This window comes from Trichechus manatus, unplaced genomic scaffold (genome assembly GCF_000243295.1).
Source record: "Trichechus manatus latirostris isolate Lorelei unplaced genomic scaffold, TriManLat1.0 scaffold00045, whole genome shotgun sequence".
In the NCBI taxonomy this organism is placed as follows: domain Eukaryota; kingdom Metazoa; phylum Chordata; class Mammalia; order Sirenia; family Trichechidae; genus Trichechus; species Trichechus manatus.
In genome coordinates this window covers 5529853-5549353 of record NW_004443981.1, presented here as the reverse complement: position 1 = coordinate 5549353, position 19501 = coordinate 5529853, and the positions used below count along the sequence as shown (strand labels likewise).

The following is a 19501-nucleotide window of genomic DNA, read 5'->3' as shown; positions in this document are numbered from 1 at the left end:
TTTTGGGGCCATCCTGGCATTTGCACTTTTCTACTTTTGCTCTGAGTCTCTTCCGGGCGTCTCTGTATTGTGGCCTTCTGAGTGGCTCATAGGTGCTGCCACCATGAGATTAAGCAGACCAGACCTTTTGCAGAAAGCCCCAGGCCAACCCCCAAAGAGAAGGGCTGGTTTCTCAGGCTTCGTGATCTGGGCTGGCTGTTGTCACCCATTGACCTGAGCTTACAAGCAGCTGCTCAGAGCCATAGAGTGCATTATACTCTGCAGAATAGGATTGTCCCGTCTTGCATTTGGGGGAGTCATAGTGACTCGCCAGGATCACGGTTAGAGCTAGGTCAGGACATGGCTAAACCAGTTGTCATCAAGTCAGTTCCTACTCGTGGTGAATCCATGGATGTCAGAGTAGAACTGTGCTCTATAGAGTTTTCAGTGACTGAATTTTTGGACGTAGTTTGCCAGGACTTTCTTCCAGGATGCCTCTGGGTGGACTTGACCCACCAGCCTTTCAGCTAGTTTCCAAGAGCTTAACCGTTTGTGCTACTCCGGGACTCCGAGATATTGATAATCAGAAGATACTCAAGGATGTGCTGTGTACATGATCCATGGGAACTTCCTTCAATCACTGGGTGGGGGTAGGCTTTGGGGGTTGTCAGATGCATTTTCTAGGGTCTTCCGTGGTGGTTCAGTTAAGTCTCGCAATCTCTGAGACCTGGCATTATTCTCCAGAGTCCCCGAAGGTGAGTTTGGGAAGGGGTTTGGCATCAGCTTCTCTGTCAGTCTGCATTGTCTCTGGGTGAATTACCGTTCCTGAGAAGGCCCGCAGGAACGGCTCCTGCTGAAGTTGGCGCAGCTCGGTGTCTTTCCAAACGATTTGGAGTACTGAGCCTCTCTTTTTCATGGACCGCTTCTTTTTTTCCTAAATACTCTTTCATTAACATTATATCAAATACCAGTTTGGAAACTGCCTCAAGCAATGCTGTCTTTGAAAATAAATGAGTATAGAAAAAGTACTGCTTTGGGGCTTAAAAGATAATCTGTGTAGGCTTTATAGAAGTTTGGCTCAAAATTTTTCCTCCCTTATTTTTAAAAACGATGTATAGAAGAGTTGCTATTTTGACTTGGGAAAATTCCTAGCCATTCTGGGAGGAATACAGAGATAAAGGAAACACTGAGATGTGTCTTTTGTTGTCAGCAAACAGCCTGAGCTGGGGCAAGGCAGGGAGACGGGAGCATGTTGGGGTTTGAAGTGGAGATCCCAGTTGGAGTAGGCAGCTATTCTCATACCACCAGCTCTTGGAGCCAGACACACAGACTCAGTCGGCTCTGGGGCCCTCGTTTTAAAGACTAGACCCCCAAGTTGTTATTGCTGTTGTTAGCTGCTGCTGAGCCACCCCAACACATGGCGAACCCAGTGCACAGTGGAATAAAACGCTGGTCCTGCGCCATCCCCATGATCAGTTACAGATTGGACCTTTGTGATCCACAGGATTTTCATTGGCTGATTTTCAGCAGTAGATCACCACGTCTCTCTTCCTAGTCCATCTTGGTCTGGAAGCTGCACTGAAACCTGTTCAGCATCACAGCAACACGCAAGCCTCCACCGACAGATGGGTGGTAGCTGCACATGAAGTGCATTGGCCTGGAATTGAATTTGCATCTTCCAGATGGAAGGCAAAAATTCTACCACTGCCTCAAACCCCCAAGTTACAGACAGCCTAGGGTCACATCGTCAGTAGTGCCAGACCCCTGACCCATAGCCTCTCTCCAAAGCATTGCGGCTTTTGAAGTTCTTACTTAAGCCCCCTGACCCATGGGGCCATAACAATGATGGTTGCCATTTATTGAGTGCTTACAAGATGTACTAGGCAAGGTGCTGATGCCTCACATGTGTTCACTTATTTAACTTCTAGAGTGATCTCTTCAAAGGGAACTGCGGGCATCTAATGCCGATGTTCACAACTCTCCCGTGGCTTCCTGCCACATTTGGAACACATTCCCAGCTCCTAACCATGCCTTTGAGGCTCTGCACAGCCCATCCCCTCCCATCTCTTTGCAAACCCCCCACCACCAGCACACCAACCTGTAAACCCGTTGCCATCGAGTTGATTCCGAGGACCCTATGTGTCACACAGTAGAACTGTTCCGTAGAGTTTACCTGGCTGCAGTCCTTACAGAAGCAAATCTCCAGGCTTTTCTTCTGTGGAGCCACTGGGTGGGTTTGAACTGCCAACCTTTAGGCTATCAGCTGATCACAAACTGCTTGCGCCACCCAGGTACCTGTTCTCCACCCACAGCGGCCTCTTTGTGTTCCTGAGACCCAGCAGTGCAGCCTCTCCTCAGGGCCCTGCACTTGCTGTCCCCTTTGCCTGGAGCTCTTCCCCCTCATCTTTCCTAGATCCTTCTGCTCGTTCGGGTCTCAGCTCAGCGTTGCTTCCTTAGACATATGCTCCTGCCCTTCGCATCATTCTCTCTCATGCTCATTTGGTTGATGTGACACATGATGTCCCCTGGAATGGTTTTGTTTACTAGTTTATTGTCCATCTCCCCCGACTAGAATGGTCCTGAGAGTGAGGACCTGACTGTCTTCTTCACGGCTGCATTGTCAGTGCTTGAGCAGTGCCAGGCACAGAGTACACGCCTATAGTAATGGGTGAGTGAGTGAGTGAATGGAAGCACAGCCCCATGCAGCAGGTGCTGTTGTTACCCCGTTTTCTACTTGTGCAGACTGGCGTTTAGATGAAACACACCAGAGTAAATGACAGACTTTGTGTGTGATTCACGAGGCAGTAGCAGTTTCCCCTTTTTTATTTAAGTCTTAGATGAAGGGCAGAAGTGAGAAGTGTTGCCAGTATTGCATTCTTTTTTTTATTATTATTATTTTTAATTGTTGTAGTTTAAGTGAAAGTTTACAATTTAAGTTAGTTTGTCATACAAAAATATTTATACATACATTGTTATATGACCCTAATTGCTCTCCCTATCCTGTGACAGCACACTCCTCCTTCCCACCCCAGATTTCCCATGTCCATTCAACCAGCTCCTGACCCTCTCTGCCTTCTCATCTCGCCTTCGGACAGGAGCTGCCCACTTAGTCTCATGTATCTACTTGAGCTAAGAAGCACACTCTTCACGAGTATCATTTTATGTCCCATAGTCCAGTCCAGTCTTTGTCTGAAGAATTGGCCTTGGGCAGTGTTTTAGTTCTGGGTTGACAGAGAGTCTGGGGGCCATGGTTTCTGGGGTTCCTCCAGTCTCAGACTATTAAGTCTGGTCTTTTTGCTAGAATTTGAGTTCTGCACTCCACCTTTCTCCTGCTCCATCAGGGACTCCAGTATTGCATTCTTGATGTTTTGTGTCAGACGGGGCACATCTCACCTCATTATATTTTTGCGTGTTCTCCTGTCAGTCTCTGCTGCGTTTGAAGCTCACCCCACAGCCGCCGGGGCTCAACTCCCACCCTCTCAGTCGCGTTTGCTGAGCACGTGTCTGCGTGAGGCATGGTGTCAGCCGGGGGCTGCAGCGTGCGCCGGCACAGATTTCAAGTTTACTACCTGGGGGTCATCCTGTTCCCCACCTGAAATCCTTGTGGGAAGTGGAGGGGAGAGGGCAGCTGGGTGTCTAGAAGGGCGGCTGGGGCTGGCATTAAAACAGCGTGATAATTAATAGAAGGGAATGTTGTTGTTAGGTGCTGTCAAGTCAATTTTGACCCCATGTGACAGAGTAGAACTGCCCCATAGGGTTTTTTTCTCTCAAGGAGCTGCTGGGTGAGTTTGAACTGCCAGCCTTTTGGTTAGCAGCTGAGTGCTTAACCATTGTGTCACCAGGGCTCCTCAATGGAAGGGAATAACCCATCGTCATCGAGTTGATTCCAACTCATAGCGACCCCATAGGACAGAGTAGAACTGCCCCATAGAGTTTCCAAGGAGCGCCTGGTGAATTCGAACTGCTGACCTTTTGGTTAGCAGCCGTAGCACTTAACCACTACGTCACCAGGAATGAGAGACAAAAAAAGAGACCCAAATAAATATGGGAGCTAGTATATAAAAATAGTGGCATTTGAAAATAATGGGCAAAAGATGGGTTATTAACAAATGGTATTGGGACAATTGGGCATGCATGTGAAAAAAAAAAAAAACATTTCATACTTTGTAACTTCCACCCAGGTAAATTCTAGATGGATCAAAGATTCAATTATAAAAAATGAAAACATTGAGTTTCTGTTTATGGGGATGGCAATTTGGCAATGGACATTGGTGATGGTTGCACAACATGATTGATGTCATTGGTGTCACTGAATTGTACACGTGAAACAATGTTGCTTTGGCAAATGTGTTATATATATATTTTTACAACAATTAAAAAATGAAAAAGTTCTGGAAAAAAAAGTACTCAAAGAAACCATGGGATAGTTTTTAAATCATCTTGTGAGTGAAGAATCCCCAAATGAAAAAGCTGGTAAATTAGAATTACATGAAAAGTAAACCTTTCCTGTATGGCACACCCACCATAAATGCAGTGAAAAGGCAAACAGCAAATTGGGAGATGCTAAGTAGGCATTACTGGTGTGTGCTGTGGGAGGCCTTGTCTCCCAAAGCTGCTGCGTATACTCTTGTTATGCTGGGCGGTGGTGCTGGGTGCCAGGCGTCTTGGCTCAGAGAGCTTTCAATGACCAGAGATGCTGTGTCAGCAGCCAGCAGGATGGAAAGACCCAGAATCCCAGCCCTTGACATACTGGTGATGCTTCCACAACACCTGTTCTTCTTGACACAGGTAGTTCCCAGGAGAGGACGTTTTAGGTGAAAGCTTTAGGCTTGCCAACTGGGATTTCTGAATTGCCCCCTTTCTCTGGGAGCTATGGGCAAGACTGCATTGGGGACCATCTGCCTATGATGCCCCCAGCAGACATCCCTGCCTCTGGCTCTGGAGGACAGGAATGGCCCTCTGAGAGCACATCTCTCTCCTCACAGCACCCCCTCAGTCCCACGTCACATCTCCTCCGGGAAGATGTCGGGCAGGCTGCACACCTGGCTACTCTTCTTCTGAAAGATAGCAGGGTGCTTGAGAAACTCTGTCCTGGAGCCACGGGGACCTGGGTGTGACTCCTGCCTCCCTCCGTACTGGTTATACAACCTCAGATAGGTTATCTTACCTTCCAGAACCTTCCTTGACTCATCTGTGAAATGCTAACAACTGCCCCTGTCTTCTAAGGATAGTGAGGGGATTAGATGAAATAACACTCAGCACAGCACGGTGTGTCACGGGGCCCTGCTGGTCCTGGTGGAGGTGATTATTAGCATCTCGCTGGTGGCAGACCAAACAAGGCAAAAGAGGTGTAAATCCAAGCAAGAGAAAATACAGCCATATGGAAGGAAGGCCAGTGTAATTGCTCTCGTCTGTGCGGCATGTTCGCTGCTCACAAAGGGAGTTGATACGTATCCCCTTGTGGCTTTCTCCTGAGGGCTGTTGGAAGGTATCTCTTCACCCTCACTTTGCAGGGGAGGAAACTGGCCGAGGGAGGTGAGGGACATGTGTGCCCCAGCATTGCAAAGCTGGAGACAGCCCCGGCCTTCAGGTATGGGCCTCTCCCTGGGGAGGCAGAGGCTCTGTGCTTGGGGTGGCGCAGGAAGGGAATGCTGGGGACAGGGGGACCCTGCAAGCTTCCATGTTGGGGCCCAGAGACAGGAGATAAGTAAGTGGCGCCCTCCTCACCCCCTTCTTCCATGTGTGCATGCACACACTCGTGCTCTGTAGTTGGACTTTGTTACATGGCCTTTGACACCCCTCCATGTGGGTCCAGATCTGCCAGCCCTTTTTATGCTTTCTCTCCTTCTCTCTTACTTTTCTTTCTTTCCCACTGTGAACAATACCCAGGATGAAGCAGCCCACTGGGCCAAGCCACATGGGATCAGGGGACTCACTTGACAGGTGTAGGGGATTGGTGGACAGGCCTTTCTGGGATGCTGGAGAACGGACACATTCCTGGAGGGTCTCTGGGCAAGGTTTCCGCCTTCTCATCCTAAGGCATAGGACAGGTAACCCTTACAGGGTTAATCCCTGTCCATCTGTTTCATCCAAATACTAAATTACAACTTTAAAAAAAAAAACCCTAGTCTCAACCTTACTCACCTGTTGGAGCCCATTTGATTTAACTTACTTTTCTTTCCACGCCCCTTCCCTTCCACACTTCCTTTGTTTCAAAAAATAAAAAAGAGAAACTTCGGGGGCAGGGGAGCCACCTATTTATTGTATCAGTGAAAATAGTCTGTGTTGTGCTGCGTTAACGAGCAACCCCAAACTCTCCGTCACTTAAAACAGTGAGTTATTTTTCACTTACACTACATGTGTAGTTGATCAGCTGGGGGCTCTGCTGATCATAGTCACTCTGGGAGCCAAACTGACTAAGCAGCCACCATCTTGAACGTTGTTGTCCTGTGTCAGAGGGAGAAGAGAGCTCTTGGAGGCTAGCACACATGCAGTTAAATGCTCTGGCCAGAAAGTGACGTAGTTGACCTTCTGTCACAGCCCATTGGCCAGAACAAGTCACATGATCTCACTCAGTTACAAGGAAAGCAAGAAGTGCAGTCTTGCCATGTGTACCATAATGGGTTACTATACCATAATGAGGAGCCCTGGTGGCACAGTGGTTAAGCTCTCGACTGCTAACCAAAAGGTCAGCAGTTCAAACCCAGCAATTGCTCTGTGAGGGAAAGATGCGGCAGTCTGCTTTCCTAAAGATTTACAGCCTTGGAAACCCTATAAGGCGGTTCTGCTCTGTCCTGTAGGGTTGCTATGGGTTGGAATCAACTCAACAGTAACGGGTTTGGTTTTTTTGGTTTAATACTATAATGACTTGTTAGTAGCCGTCAAATTGGCTCGGATTCATGGTAATCTTATGTATAATAGAACGAAATGTTGCCTGTTTCTGCATCATTTTCACAATCACTAGTATGTTTGAGCCCACTGTTGCAGCTATTGTAATAATCCATCTCATGGATGGTTTCCCTTGTTTTCGCTGACCCCCTGCTTTAGCAAACATGATGTCCTTTTCCAACGATTGGGCTTTCCTGATGATGTGTCCAACGTAAGCAAGATGAAGTCTTGCCATCCTCACTTTTAAGAAGCATTCTGGTTGTATTTCTTCTAAGACTGATTTCTTCATTCTTCTGGCAGTCCATGGTGTATTGAGTATTCTTTGCTGACACTACAGTTCAAATGCATCAGCCCTTCTCTGTCTTCCTTTTTCACTGTTCAGCTTTCGCATGCCTGTGCGGTGACTGAAAAGACTATGAAACTTGCCCTTAAGTGCAGAGTAGCTAAATTGAACGGAAGCCATAACGTCTACCAAACCCACTGCTGTGGAGTCGATTCCGATTCATAACAACCCTATGAGGCAGAGTAGAACTGGGTTTCCGAGGCTGTAAATCTTTATACAAACAGACTGCTGCATCTTTCTCCTGCGGAACGGCTGGTGGGTTTGAACCGCCGACCTTTCAGTTGGCAGCCGAGCACTTAACTACTGCGCCACCAGGCCCCTGCCATAATGACTACTATACCCATAATCCTTCGTTTTCATTTTTTGTTTTTCCTTTTGAGCTTTGTCCACAGCAAGTGTTCCACACGGTGGTAATCCCAGCAGACATCCTTGTTCCCACCCATTGCCCTCCCCATTGCCCTCTCAGTGGCTGTTTAATGCCCCCTTGTGCGGCTGTGCCAGTGGTTTACTTAGCCAGCCCCTGATTATGGACAGTTTAGATATTTCCATGTCTTTTTGTGTAGTTGTGGCCAAGAGCAGTTTTTGCCTGTTGATTATTTCGTTTAGCCAGCATCCCAGGAGTGGGTTTCCTGGGTCAAAGGGGCATGGGCGTGTTTATCCTTTTAATCTACTCTTGAACTGGCTCTACGGCTTGGACCCAGGCCAGGGTTTTCTCAGCTCCTGAAAACTCGACGTCACAGTTCTTAAGGAACTGTGTGTGCTGAGTGGGCGTAACTTTTCTGCCTCTCTGAAATAAAGTCTGCCCAGAGTCATAGAACTTGGGAGCCACAGGGAACCTTCATCAAGCCCTTTAATCCTGGCCCCTCCCTTTTTTAGGGGGAAAAGTTTATCTACTTGTCTGCCTTAGCCAGATTGCAGTTTCTTCCCATTACCCCAGTAACTGAAAACCAGTTACTGAGAAATTGGGGAACTGGGTCAGGGAGCGTTGACGACAGCTCCTCTCCCCAGTCGTGGGCACAGGCTGCTGGGCTGACGACCCTGTCCTTGGCCAGCCTGCTGATCTTGACAAGTGACTTCCAGCTTGAGGGACACTGATGGTTTTTGGGAGTGAGTTGGTCTTGCCAGGGAAAAGTCTTCTGTCTTTTCTCCCTGAGTTTCCTTCCAGAGCCAAACCCGCCGAAAAACATGTCCCTGTGCAGAATCAGCAACGGCCAGTCTAACCACGAGGCCGCCAGACCTGCCTTTTCTCTCAGGGGAGAGCAGCTTCAGCTTGGCAAGGCATCTCCACACTGGGTATGGTAGCTCTTTCCCAGGTGCTCAGGTCCTCGGAGATTGCCAAGGAATAAATCAGCTTACATATCTTTCATCCAGGGCCATTTTGTCTCACCCTTGGTCGAGACCAAACTTTTGACCTAGTGACTTACATTGGAAGGCACAGCTGCAAACATACTAGTTCACAGGGATGGATTTAGGGAGAAGGCAAGGAGCACCCCAGACACCCGGGAGGGCTCTTGGTTTAGAGGTTAGTTGTCTGGCTCTGGCAGTAGAGAGACCCGACATCCAGTGCAGCTGTAACTGTGACCTTGGGCAAGTTACTTAACCTCTCTGTGGCTTAGTGTCCTCATCTGTACCTCTTGTGGCAAGTGCTGGTTAGCATAGTATGTGACCTGAAGTAGGAACCCTGTAAACATTAGTTATCATCCTTGACAATGGCAGTGAATTTTAACACGGCAACAGACACTTTGAAGAGTCCTATATGAGTCAGTACAAGTGTCCTACCCCAAACCAAACCAAACCCATTGCTGCTGAGTCGATTCCGACTCATAGTGACACTATAGAACAGAGCAGAACTTCCCCATAGTTTCCAAGGAGTGGCTGGTGGATTCGAACTGCCGACCTTTTGGTTAGCAGCCATAGCTCTTAACCACTATGCCACCAGGGCTCCACAAGTGTCCTAGGCTTTGCAAAATTCAAATTCTGTCCTATTCTTGCCCAATCAGTGAGCTCTTATTGCCAGATGTCAGGGAAATTTCGTTTGGTCAGTAATAGTGTAAAATAGTAAGAATAAAAAAAAAAAAAAATAGTGCCAGTTATTGAGTGCACTCTTCTCATTGGCTGGGCACTGTTAGGAGTGTGTGTGAGGCTGAGAGACCTCAGGAAAGTTGTTTAACCTCTCTGTGCCTCACTCCTAGACGCCCATCTCACAGGGTGTTGTAAGAATTGGATGAGTTCCCACGTGTACAGTGCTCAGAACAGAGCCTGGCATTGAGGAAGTGTGCAAGAGCTGTCCACTAGTGCTAGGATAACAAGGCTTCTTGCTTTAAAGATGAGGAAACCAAAGTTCTGAGATGACCACACAGACCTGTCCTTATGCCTGTCTGACCCCCACACTGGCCTCATGTGCAGCTTTTTGAGCTGAGAAGTCACTCGCAGCCTTTTCAGGCTGGTCAGAAAGTTGTAGATGTTTTGAGTGGCCCTGGGCTTCCTCCACAAGCATCTAACACTGTGCATTTGCAGCAGCTCCGGAGCATGGAGCAGCCCCAGCAGGGGTGTGGGAAGCCAGTTCTCCCAAGTCCCCAGCCTCCCTGGAGAGCCCCAGGGATGGTTTTATGTTTCTTTTGAATCTAATGAGTTATTGGTCCTGTGAGGACACTGGTAAATCAGAGATAGAATTCTTGCCTTCCATGCAGGAAACCAGGGTTTGATTCCTGACCAGTGCGTCTCATGAATAGCCACCTATCTGTCAGTGGGCGCTTGTGTGTTGCTGTGATGCTAAGTAGGTTTCAGTGGAGCTTCCGGTCTAAGATGGGCTCGGAAGAAAGGCTTGGTGATCTACTTATGAAAATCAGCCTTGAAAACCCCCTGAATCACAGTAGTCCAGTCTGCAGTGGATCATGGGTATGGTGCAGGACCGGGCAGCGTTCGTTCTGTTGCACATGGGGTCACCAGGAGTCATGGCCGACTCAGTGGCCGCTAGCAACATTGATCATGGCAGGGCAGCACTTGTGGAAGTCTGGGGGAGAAGCGATAACTGGAGGGGTAACCTGGTGAGTCCTGGGGGAGCTGGAAGCCTCTCCTTTTGATCTCATCTTGGCCCACCCTTGTCTCATGACCTCTTTTTCTTCCTCCTCTCCCCACTTTCCAAACATGTTCCGCTTTCAGGCTGTATTAGATAGGCCAAAATCTTAGTGGCTTAACACAATAAAAATTGATTAGTTGTTTATATCTCACACAGAGGTGCTTTGGCCCCTAGGGCCTCGAGGTCTTCCACAGGATCCTCTGCTTCCAGCATGCAGGTGAAGCCTGAGAGAGATCTACGGGGAGGTTTTTATAGGTCAGGCCCATGAACATGCAATGCAAACATTGATTGGCCAGAACTCAGTCACATGACCACCCAGCTGCAAAGGAGGCTGGAAAATGTAGTTCGGCCTGTTCCTTGCTCCAGAAGACGAAGGAAGCAGTTTGTTGGATGGTGGGGTCATGGGCCACCCCTGCCAAGGTGCCGGTCAGAGATTGTTGCCCGGCGCTCCCGAGGTATTTGAAATTCACCAATACAAGGAGGGTGTTTAATGCAGATGGCTTCTATATCTGTGTGGCTGTCTCCTCTACCTGGATCACATCTTCCTTTCCCACCCATCTCTGGAGGTCCCTATTAGTGTCTTAGAGTCGCTATAACAAAATACCACAAACTGGGTGGCTTATAAGAACAGAAATGCATTGCTGCCTCACAGTTCTAGAGGCTGGGAATCCAAATCAGCGTCTCAGCCAGGCCATGCTCCCTCTGAGGCCTCCAGGGAAGATCCTTTCTTGTCTCTCCCAGCTTCTCGTAGCCCTAGGGTTTCTTGGCTTGTAGCTGCAGCATCCTCTGTCTCTCTGTGCCTCTTCTCCTCTTTTATAAGGACATCAACCTTTTTTTTTTAATTGTTGTACTTTAAGTGAAAGTTTACGATTCACGTTAGCCTCTCATATGGAAATTTATACATACATTGTTATGTGACCCTAATTGCTCTCCCTATACTGTGACAGCACACTCCTCCTTTCCACCCCGGATTTCCCGTGTCCATTCAACCAGCTCCTGACCCTCTCTGCCTTCCCATCTCACCTCCAGACAGGAGCTGCCCATTTAGTCTCATGTATCTACTTGAGCTAAGAAGCACACTCTTTATGAGTATCGTTTTATGTCCTATATTCCAGTCTAATCTTTGTCTAAAGAGTTGGCCTCGGGAATAGTTTTAGTTCTGGGTTGACAGAAAGTCTGGGGGCCATGCTGTCTGGGGTTCCTCCAGTCTCAGACAGAACATTAAGTCTGGTCTTTTTACTAGAATTTGAGTTCTGCACCCCACTTTTCTCCTGCTCCATCAGGGACTTCCTGTTGTGTTCCCTGTCAGGGCGGTCATTGGTGGTAGCCTGGCACCATCTAGTTCTTCTGGTCTCAGACTGATTTAGTCTCTGGTTTATGTGGCCCTTTCTGTCTCTTGGGCTAATACTTTCCTTGTGACTTTGGTGTTCTTCATTCTCCTTTACTCCAGGTGGATTGGGACCAATTGATGCATCTTAGATGGCTGCTCGCTAACTTTTAAGACCCCAGATGCCACTCACCAAACTGCGATGCAGAACATTTTATTAATAAACTTTGTTATGCCAGTTGACCTAGATGTCCCCTGAAAGCATGGTCCCCAGACCCCCGCCCCTGCTACTCTGTCCCTTAAAGTGTTTGATTGTATTAAGGACATCAATCTTATAGGATTAGGACCCACCCTACTCCAGCATGACCTCATGATAACTGATATCTTCAAAGACCCTATCTCCAAACAAGGTCACACTCACAGGTACGGGGATTAGGATTTCACCTTACTATCTTTTGGGGGGACACAGTTCAATCCAGAGCAAGGTCTAAGTCTTCCCTCTCCCTCCTTTACTACTTGGCCTGGACATCCCCTCCCCCAGAATGCCATTTCCTGTCAGGGAGGAGTCACCCACTTCCTCAAACTCTCCTACCCGTTGATCTGCGTTGTTCTCATTTACTTTAAGCCTCCTAGTTGTATTTAGCAGATATTTACCAAGGGCTTACCCCGAGTTCTAGGCCCTGGGGATGGCAAGCCTCTGTCTTTGTCTTTGGGGATCTCACAGTCCTGTTGAAGAGACAGAGAATTCAGAAATAGCTTTATAATTAAAAGTTACACCACAATCCTAGAGGGTGTGCAGAGGGTTCTGGGGATCTAGGTGAGGCGAGGGGCCATTGGTGCATCCTGCTTGCGTGGCGTGAGCTGAGAAGCCCAAGGAAGGAGTGAGCTTGTGAGCTGGGACTTGGAAAGTGAGTAAGAGGTCACTCTGGACGAAGGGACGTGGGGAGTGGGGAGACTTTGCAGGGTTAGGCAAAGAAGCGCCATCTCACCTAATAGGACTTGGAGATGCATGTGGGGTTCAGTCACCCAAGTTTGCTTCCAGAGTGAGCCCAGAAGATCAAAAGACAGACAGGAAGTTCTGAGAGGACAGGGTAGGCTCTGTCCACTCACTTCTGTGCTCCCCCCCCCCAAGCTATGCCTGGCACACAGGCGCTCAGGAAATACCTGTGAAATTAAGTGGCACATTGTCCTGTTAAACACCCACTATGCACGTCTGTAAACGGAATCTTCTAGTTCATGTCACAGCCCTGTAAGGCATCCAGTCCAGTCCAGTCACTGTCGAGTCAATTCTGACAGTTAATAACATCCTTGTGTTACAAATGGGGAAACTGAGGCACGGGGCAGTTTAAGGGCAATCACGGCAGTGTCTGGCCATTTACTTGAGGAGAAGTGGGTGCTGAAAGAGCCCTTTGAGCCACCGACAGCTCCACTTAGGCCACAGGGACATTGGGAGAGCTGGCCGTGCCGGAGACCAGACCAGGCCGATGTGTGTCCCAAGTTACTATTCTCGTGAAAGGGTTTTACTGGAATAAAAATGCTTGGAAAATACACAAAGGAAGGTGGCCGGCTTCCAGAGCTCAACTGTTTACCTTCAGCAGAGTGACTGGGAACACAGAGAGCTTATTTTCCAAACAGCCTCGGTTGTCAGGTCCACAGGCTGATGCCAGGTGAGGACAGAACCGCGGGCCTCCTCTGCCCACCCCACCCCCCGAGTCTGTGGGATCCCACTCTGGCTGGTGTCTGTCCCTCTCCCCATGCTGCTTAGGAGAGCTGGAAGCTTCTCTTTGGAGGTGTGCATGGAGGTGGGGGCAGTTCTGACAGCCCTGGGGCGTGTTGCCTGGCACCACCGTGTGACCTCATTCTCTCTCCTCTGTGGCAGTCTTGATCTGATATTGGCCTCTCCTTTATGGTACCTGTGGAGCCACAAGTTAAAAGAAAAATGGGTTGTGTCCAGGGCACCTTTTGAGAGTCAGCTGTTCCTTGCCCAAGTTACTACTTTCCAGCAGCTTCCCTACCTTCTTTCAGATTCTGTTTTTTGGAATGGGGGTTGGGTGGGATCATAATGTGGAATCCACAGTGGAACAGAAAGACCCCTGCAGTGTCCTGTTTTTATGCAAGGGGAAACTGAGGCCCAGGGGGATGGCGGCTTGGCAGAGGGGGAACCTAGGCATTGGGCGGCTTTGGTCTAGGCCCAGCTGGGCTGCTCTGACAGTGTGGCCTTGCCCTGTTCTTCCTAGGGTCTTGGTGTCCTGGTCCGTGAGGGTGGGGAAGTCACTAGCTCCTTGGCTGGCTGCGAGGATGAGCAAGCGCCTGGCTCTCAAAAAGCACTGGGGCCGTGCCCTTTCCCCCTCCTCATCCATGAGCCCCCTTCACGTTCCTAACCCAGTAAACACCATCAGCTTTCAACTGGTCCGTTTTTCATTGTTTTGTGCACAGGCCCGTCACCACGGGGCATGAGGAGTATTCTTTAGTGTGTTCTTTTTTTTAATTAGATTTTTTTTTAAATTGTGCTTTAGGTGAAAGTTTACAGAGCAAATTAGTTTCTCATTAAACAGTTAATACAGAAATTGTTTTTATGACATTGGTTGCCAACCCCATGATGTTTCAGCACTTTCCCATTCTCCACTCTGGGTTTCTTCAGTATGTTCTTATTGTGAGATCTAGGGGATTTTTATTAAATAGAGGAAATCCCTTAACATCTTTCCTGGCAGGTGATGAAAAACAGGAGTTAAGGGTACCAGCAGCCCGGCAGGAAAGAGCTGGGCACATCCCAAAGGTGTAAGTGGAAGAGAGTTTAATAAGGGACAATTACAAGTGTGACCAGGGCCAAAAGAACTGACAAGATGTACAGGTACATCCAGCACTAGCAAGATGGCAAGCTGTCACCCCCCAGGCCTGAGGGGACCACAGGACAGAGGAGTGCTGGGTTGAGGGCCTGCCCCGCCCGACAGGGGCTGTGGCTGCTGCCAGGAATGTGGCAGTGGGCGGGGCTGTGAGGATGGTGGGAAGAAATACCCCAGCCTCTCTCCCCCATCTTCTGCCCATGCCTCCAATCAGCCAGACTCAGCCAGAAGCCAGGGGATGAGGGCCTAGGTGGACAAGGCTCTAGGAGACGACCTCAGGGCACAAAGCAGGCTCCCGAAGAATGGAGGGGGCCAGAAGGGGGTATGAGACCGAATGACAAGCACTGCTTCAGATCTGGGTCTGCACCGTAGTTCACTGCTGTCACACTGGGAGATCTTAGGCAGGCTTTTAGACTCTCCGTTCTCTTTCCTCAGTTGTAAACGGGTTTCTCACAGCGTGGTTGGAAAATGAAACAAATGTGGATGCGCTTTTAGCACGGTGCCTGCTTAGAGTGGATACTTGGAGCTGTCATTGTGATTTCTTTACTAACAACTTTGAAAAAGTCAGCCACGAATCCTGGCGGGAGCCCCACTTGGGGGTGGGGGTGGGGCTCGTAGCCTGCTCTAGCCTCTGCTGAGGCCATGGGGTGGTGGGGTCAGCCAGGTACTAGGTTGGTGTCACTGCCTCGAGGGACTCGCTCTGCAGGTGGTGGTGGCCACGTGCTGGGGCAGACATCTGGTGGGTTGGGAAGGTCAGTGTTCGGCTGCTCTGGCTGCTGGCAGGTGCTCCTGTTTTGGGGTCAGGTGATGCTGTTTGTCAGCCGGTGGCTGCTGGCTTCCCTGGGGTCTGATCTTCCTAACCCCATGCTCTTGAAAAAACAAACACATCCCCCGGTGGAGCAGGTTGAGCAGAGTTTACAGATTACAGGCAGCCTGTCTGCTTCACGGTCGGGATAAGCCCAGATTTCAGTGTGGCGTTCAGGCTGCTGGTTTCTCCCTTCACTGGCTCTGGGGTCCGGGAAGCTCACAGCTTGTCCCAGACTTTATGTGGTTTTGTGGAATGAGTACTGACTTTGGAATCGGGCAGGTCTCAGTTCAGTCAGGCTGTGTGATTTTAGTGTGATGTTTTACATCTCTGAGCCCTAGCTGCCTTTCCTGAAAGATCTAGGTTGTTGGGCAGATGGGCCGTGTTCAAGGAATGCTTTCTCTATAAAGTGCTTTCACAGGTGACACTCACATTACCTGTAGACACTTTGTCTCCTTGATTTCATTTGTGTGTCTTCTGCGTCCTGGGGAGCATGGGTTTTGGGGAACAGAATTAGAAACCTGGGGCTGCCCTCGAAGAGTTAGGAGACACGTGATGGGGTCTTAGAGAATCTGGAAGCTTTTTGGGTCTGCGTTCCCATGCGTGTCTCGGGGGCTGTGGGATGGGTGTGTGGGAGGATGCAGGGATAGGATGGAGGTAGTGGGCTCTGGTGCTGAAACTGTCCTTTTTCTCCGTGTCCCCCCTCGCAGCTGAACCTCAGCCGTCCGATCGAGGAGCAGGGCCCCCTGGACGTCATCATTCACAAGCTGACCGATGTCATCCTCGAAGCCGACCAGAATGACAGCCAGTCCCTGGAGCTGGTGCATCGGTTCCAGGTGAGCTAGGGCTTTATGCACCACCACCCCCGTGATAGCTGTGTGGGTTTGTGCAAGGGAGAGGGAAGGCTTAGGGGTGGGTCTGCCCCTGACGAGACAGGAGCTGGTGGGCAGATGCTTCCCTCGGCCTTGTCTCCTTGGGTGTGAAATGGGGGTTGAACTAGGGCGTGGTTGGTGCCCCCACCCCACCTGGCCGACATTATTAACTGAGTGCAGCTGTGGCTTCCAGATCCTCAGCACAGAAACACACCATCATGACCAGCGGCTGAGTTGGCCCAGGGGAGAAAGGGGCCCGAGGGCCTTTGAGCTGGAGTCGTGGTGCTTGCTCTAGCCCTGCGGTGTCGCCTCGGTGCAGGCCATCACTGGACCCTGTGTGCCATCTCTGAGCATGGCTTCAGGTGTCTCAGGGAGCTGATGCCAGCCGCGTCCCCTCGACTGTCCCCTCCTTCCAGCTCCATCTGCCACCAGCCCCCAGGTCCTGACCCCCTGGGCCTTTTTCCTGGAGTGGCTGCTGCTCTCACTGCCGATGCCTCGCCGTGTCTTCTCCACCGTGAGCAAGAACGGGATTCAGTCCTCTGGAAAGCAACCCCAGGGTCATGAAAAACAAAGCTGTATATTATCAGTGAAAATATGGCTGACACCGTGGAGCATCCCAAGGGCCTCCCTGGCGGAGGGGATGCTTGAGCCAACACTTTCCAGGGTGCAGTTATTGGAGGTTTGATGTCCTGTTTTCCTGTATCAGGACAAAGGGGGCACGGGATCACTTCTGGCACACAGTAGCCATCTTGCTGACTGTGCTCAGGGCTGATAATTTCTGCCTCCCTTGCGTCCCTGTGGCTGTCACACAGCCCCCCCCCCCGCCCCAACATTCCCACTTCCGTGTGAATGTGGCTCTGGAGGCAGTTGCAGCTTGCTTGTGGCTTTCCTTGACCCTGGGGGGCTATCCCCATATCATGCCCTCCAGCACCTCTGCCTCACCTGTGGCCTGAAGTCTCTGCCACTTGCTAGGCCGTTTTCACAGGGCTGGAGGCCATGGGAAAGGGATGTTGAGGCTCATTCCTGACCCCATGGAGCCTCAGTGTGCTCATCCGGAAACTGGTGCTGATAATAGGCAAAGCTCATACAGTTGTTGCGAGGAGAAAGTGACACAATCATATAACATCTTAACCCAGTGTGTGTGCCCCCAGCAAGTGCCCAGGACGTGGTAGATGTAATATTTATTGAGTTCCTACTGCGCTCCAGAGCAGCCAAGCACAGGCACGCAGCCTGCAGCCCAGGGCAGGAAAGTGCTGAGCAGTGGAGGAGAAATGGGTCCCCTGTGTGCATGTTCTTGGCCTTAAAGCATCTCAGCGAGAGAGAGAGCAGGCGTGCCAGGTGAGGCGTGAGACGTGGGGCTGCAGGATTTCAGCCTTGATGTACTTCTGGGTGGGTCCCTGGAGTCTGTCCCAGCCTGGGGCACACACACCCGCGGCCAGAGGCGGGTGGGGGATGGCTAAAGTGACCTCAGTATAACCTTCCAGCCTCCATGTTTGGGGTAAATTTTCACTGCAGCCAGTGCTTCGGCCTCAAGCCGGATGTCTGATAAGGCCAGGACATTTCCTTCCTTGTGAAGAGAACAATCCTTTAGGGAAAAGGGTGACAGACCGTGCTTTCTAGAGGCCCCAGGAAGAGAGGAGTCAGGCGGGGGTGGCGTAAAGAAGGACCAAGGCATGGGGTGGGGGGCGGGGCAGAGACACCTCAGCTCAGTGCAGCCTTCTTCCCGCCCTTAGGCCCGGTGCCACTCACCTGGCCTCTCACTCTTCCATAAAATAAGAGCTATTCACATCCAGGTCTTTGCCAGGTAGACTACAGGGAGGCTAACCTTCCTTGATTTCGGGCCAGGCCAGCTGTTTCCATCATCTCGTTTTAATATTTACTCTTCACTGATTCTCAAGGTGGCATGGGCCTGACTTGGGGGGACAGAGGTGACACAGCCAGAGGCTAGTCCTTTCAGAGGCAGGAGGCAGAGCTCAGGGCTTGGGTTTGCAAAGCTGGCCTCCCCCTGGGGTTGCCCTGTGGCAGTGAAGCAGGGCGGAGGTGATTTGCCTCAGACGGGGCTCCGTTTGAAGGGCCTTCTCCAAAGACAATGTTCAGGTCCCTGGGGAAGTGGTTTGGTGGCATGCTAGTCAAGCAAGATGCCTTTTCTGAGATATTCCTGACAGCTCTAGAACATTTCTCCTGTGGGATTCTCTCCCCAGCATTCTTCTAATAATCTCCAGGCTCCAGGGATGGAAAGGAATTCTCAGAGCTGAGAGCTTGCGCCTTTCTCGGCTGTCCTTGTGGACGAGTTGGAGGGTGTAGTCCCCTGCTTATTGTAGATCATTAAAGCTGGTTGTCATAGAAACCCTCCCCCCCTCCCCCCGAAGGTTTTTTTTGATTGGCCTCAAAATGCCTTGGCTTGGAGAATCCTCGGGATGATTCAGTTGTTTTTCTGCTCCAAGGTTCATGTGGAGCCAGCAGCCTGGTGCCGCTGCGGCTGTGCCTGCGACTTGCTTATCAGTGAACAGACCGGGCAGAGGTCCTGGGGCCTCCCCATGCGGTGAGCCATGCTGGGGTGGGCAGAGGCTCCGCCTGAGGGAATCCCTATCCCAGTGCTCAGGGGCCCCGGGGCCGGCTGGCCTCTCAAACAGCTTCCTCGGGAGCAGCATGCCCTTCTCGCTGTGACATCAGTGTGCCCTTCTCGCTGTGACATCAGTGTGGCCCTCCCACTCTGCCGCCCATTCAGCCCCAGGATTGCCCCAAAGGGCCTCTGTGGTTGCTTCCAGGAGGCCCGTGGAGCAGTCTAGTGGATTGTCCTGGGGTTTTCCCCAAACTGGGCTTAGAGTTGGAATCGATTCAACAGCAGTGGGTTTGGTTTTTTTGGGTTTGGGCTTGGAAGAAGGAGCTTTGAGTCTGAATGAATGCCCTCCCTACCCTAGCCTGATTAGCTGGAAGAACGATAATTGTTCCCCCCTCACAAATGGTCCCCCCCGACTCCGTCTGAACACATCCCACAAGGAGAGTCACCCCACGGTAGCACACTGTTTGCTGAGCTCTGTCCAGGGGCTGGGATGCCAGATGAAACCTCCCAGCCCAGGAGCGGAGGCCCACAGGCAGACCAGGAACTGCCCTCAAGCCCCCAGAGTGATGAGTTAGGACAAACACAGATCTGACCACAGCACCACCTGGCTTAGAAACGTTACATGCCTTCTCACTGTGGTTACCATAAAGACCAGATTCCCTAATGTCGCCCATGGGGCCTCCCCACCAGCCTCATCTTGTTTCACCCCACTCCCCACCCCCCTGCTTGCTGTGCTGGCCCTCCAACAGCAACTGCTCAAGTTCTGAGCTCTTGCCCACCTCAGTGCCTTTGCACAGCTGTT

At 50.6% G+C, this 19501-nt stretch overlaps 1 protein-coding gene across 1 annotated transcript in view; it reads left to right on the top strand.

Moving 5' to 3' along the window:
• ITPK1 (inositol-tetrakisphosphate 1-kinase) overlaps nucleotides 1–19501 on the top strand; it is a 185330-nt gene that overhangs the window by 94981 nt on the left and 70848 nt on the right. Inside the window, exon 3 of the mRNA XM_004376682.2 lies at nucleotides 15975–16100. Coding sequence (XP_004376739.1) covers nucleotides 15975–16100 — 126 coding nt within the window. The remainder of the gene's footprint in view (nucleotides 1–15974; nucleotides 16101–19501) is intronic.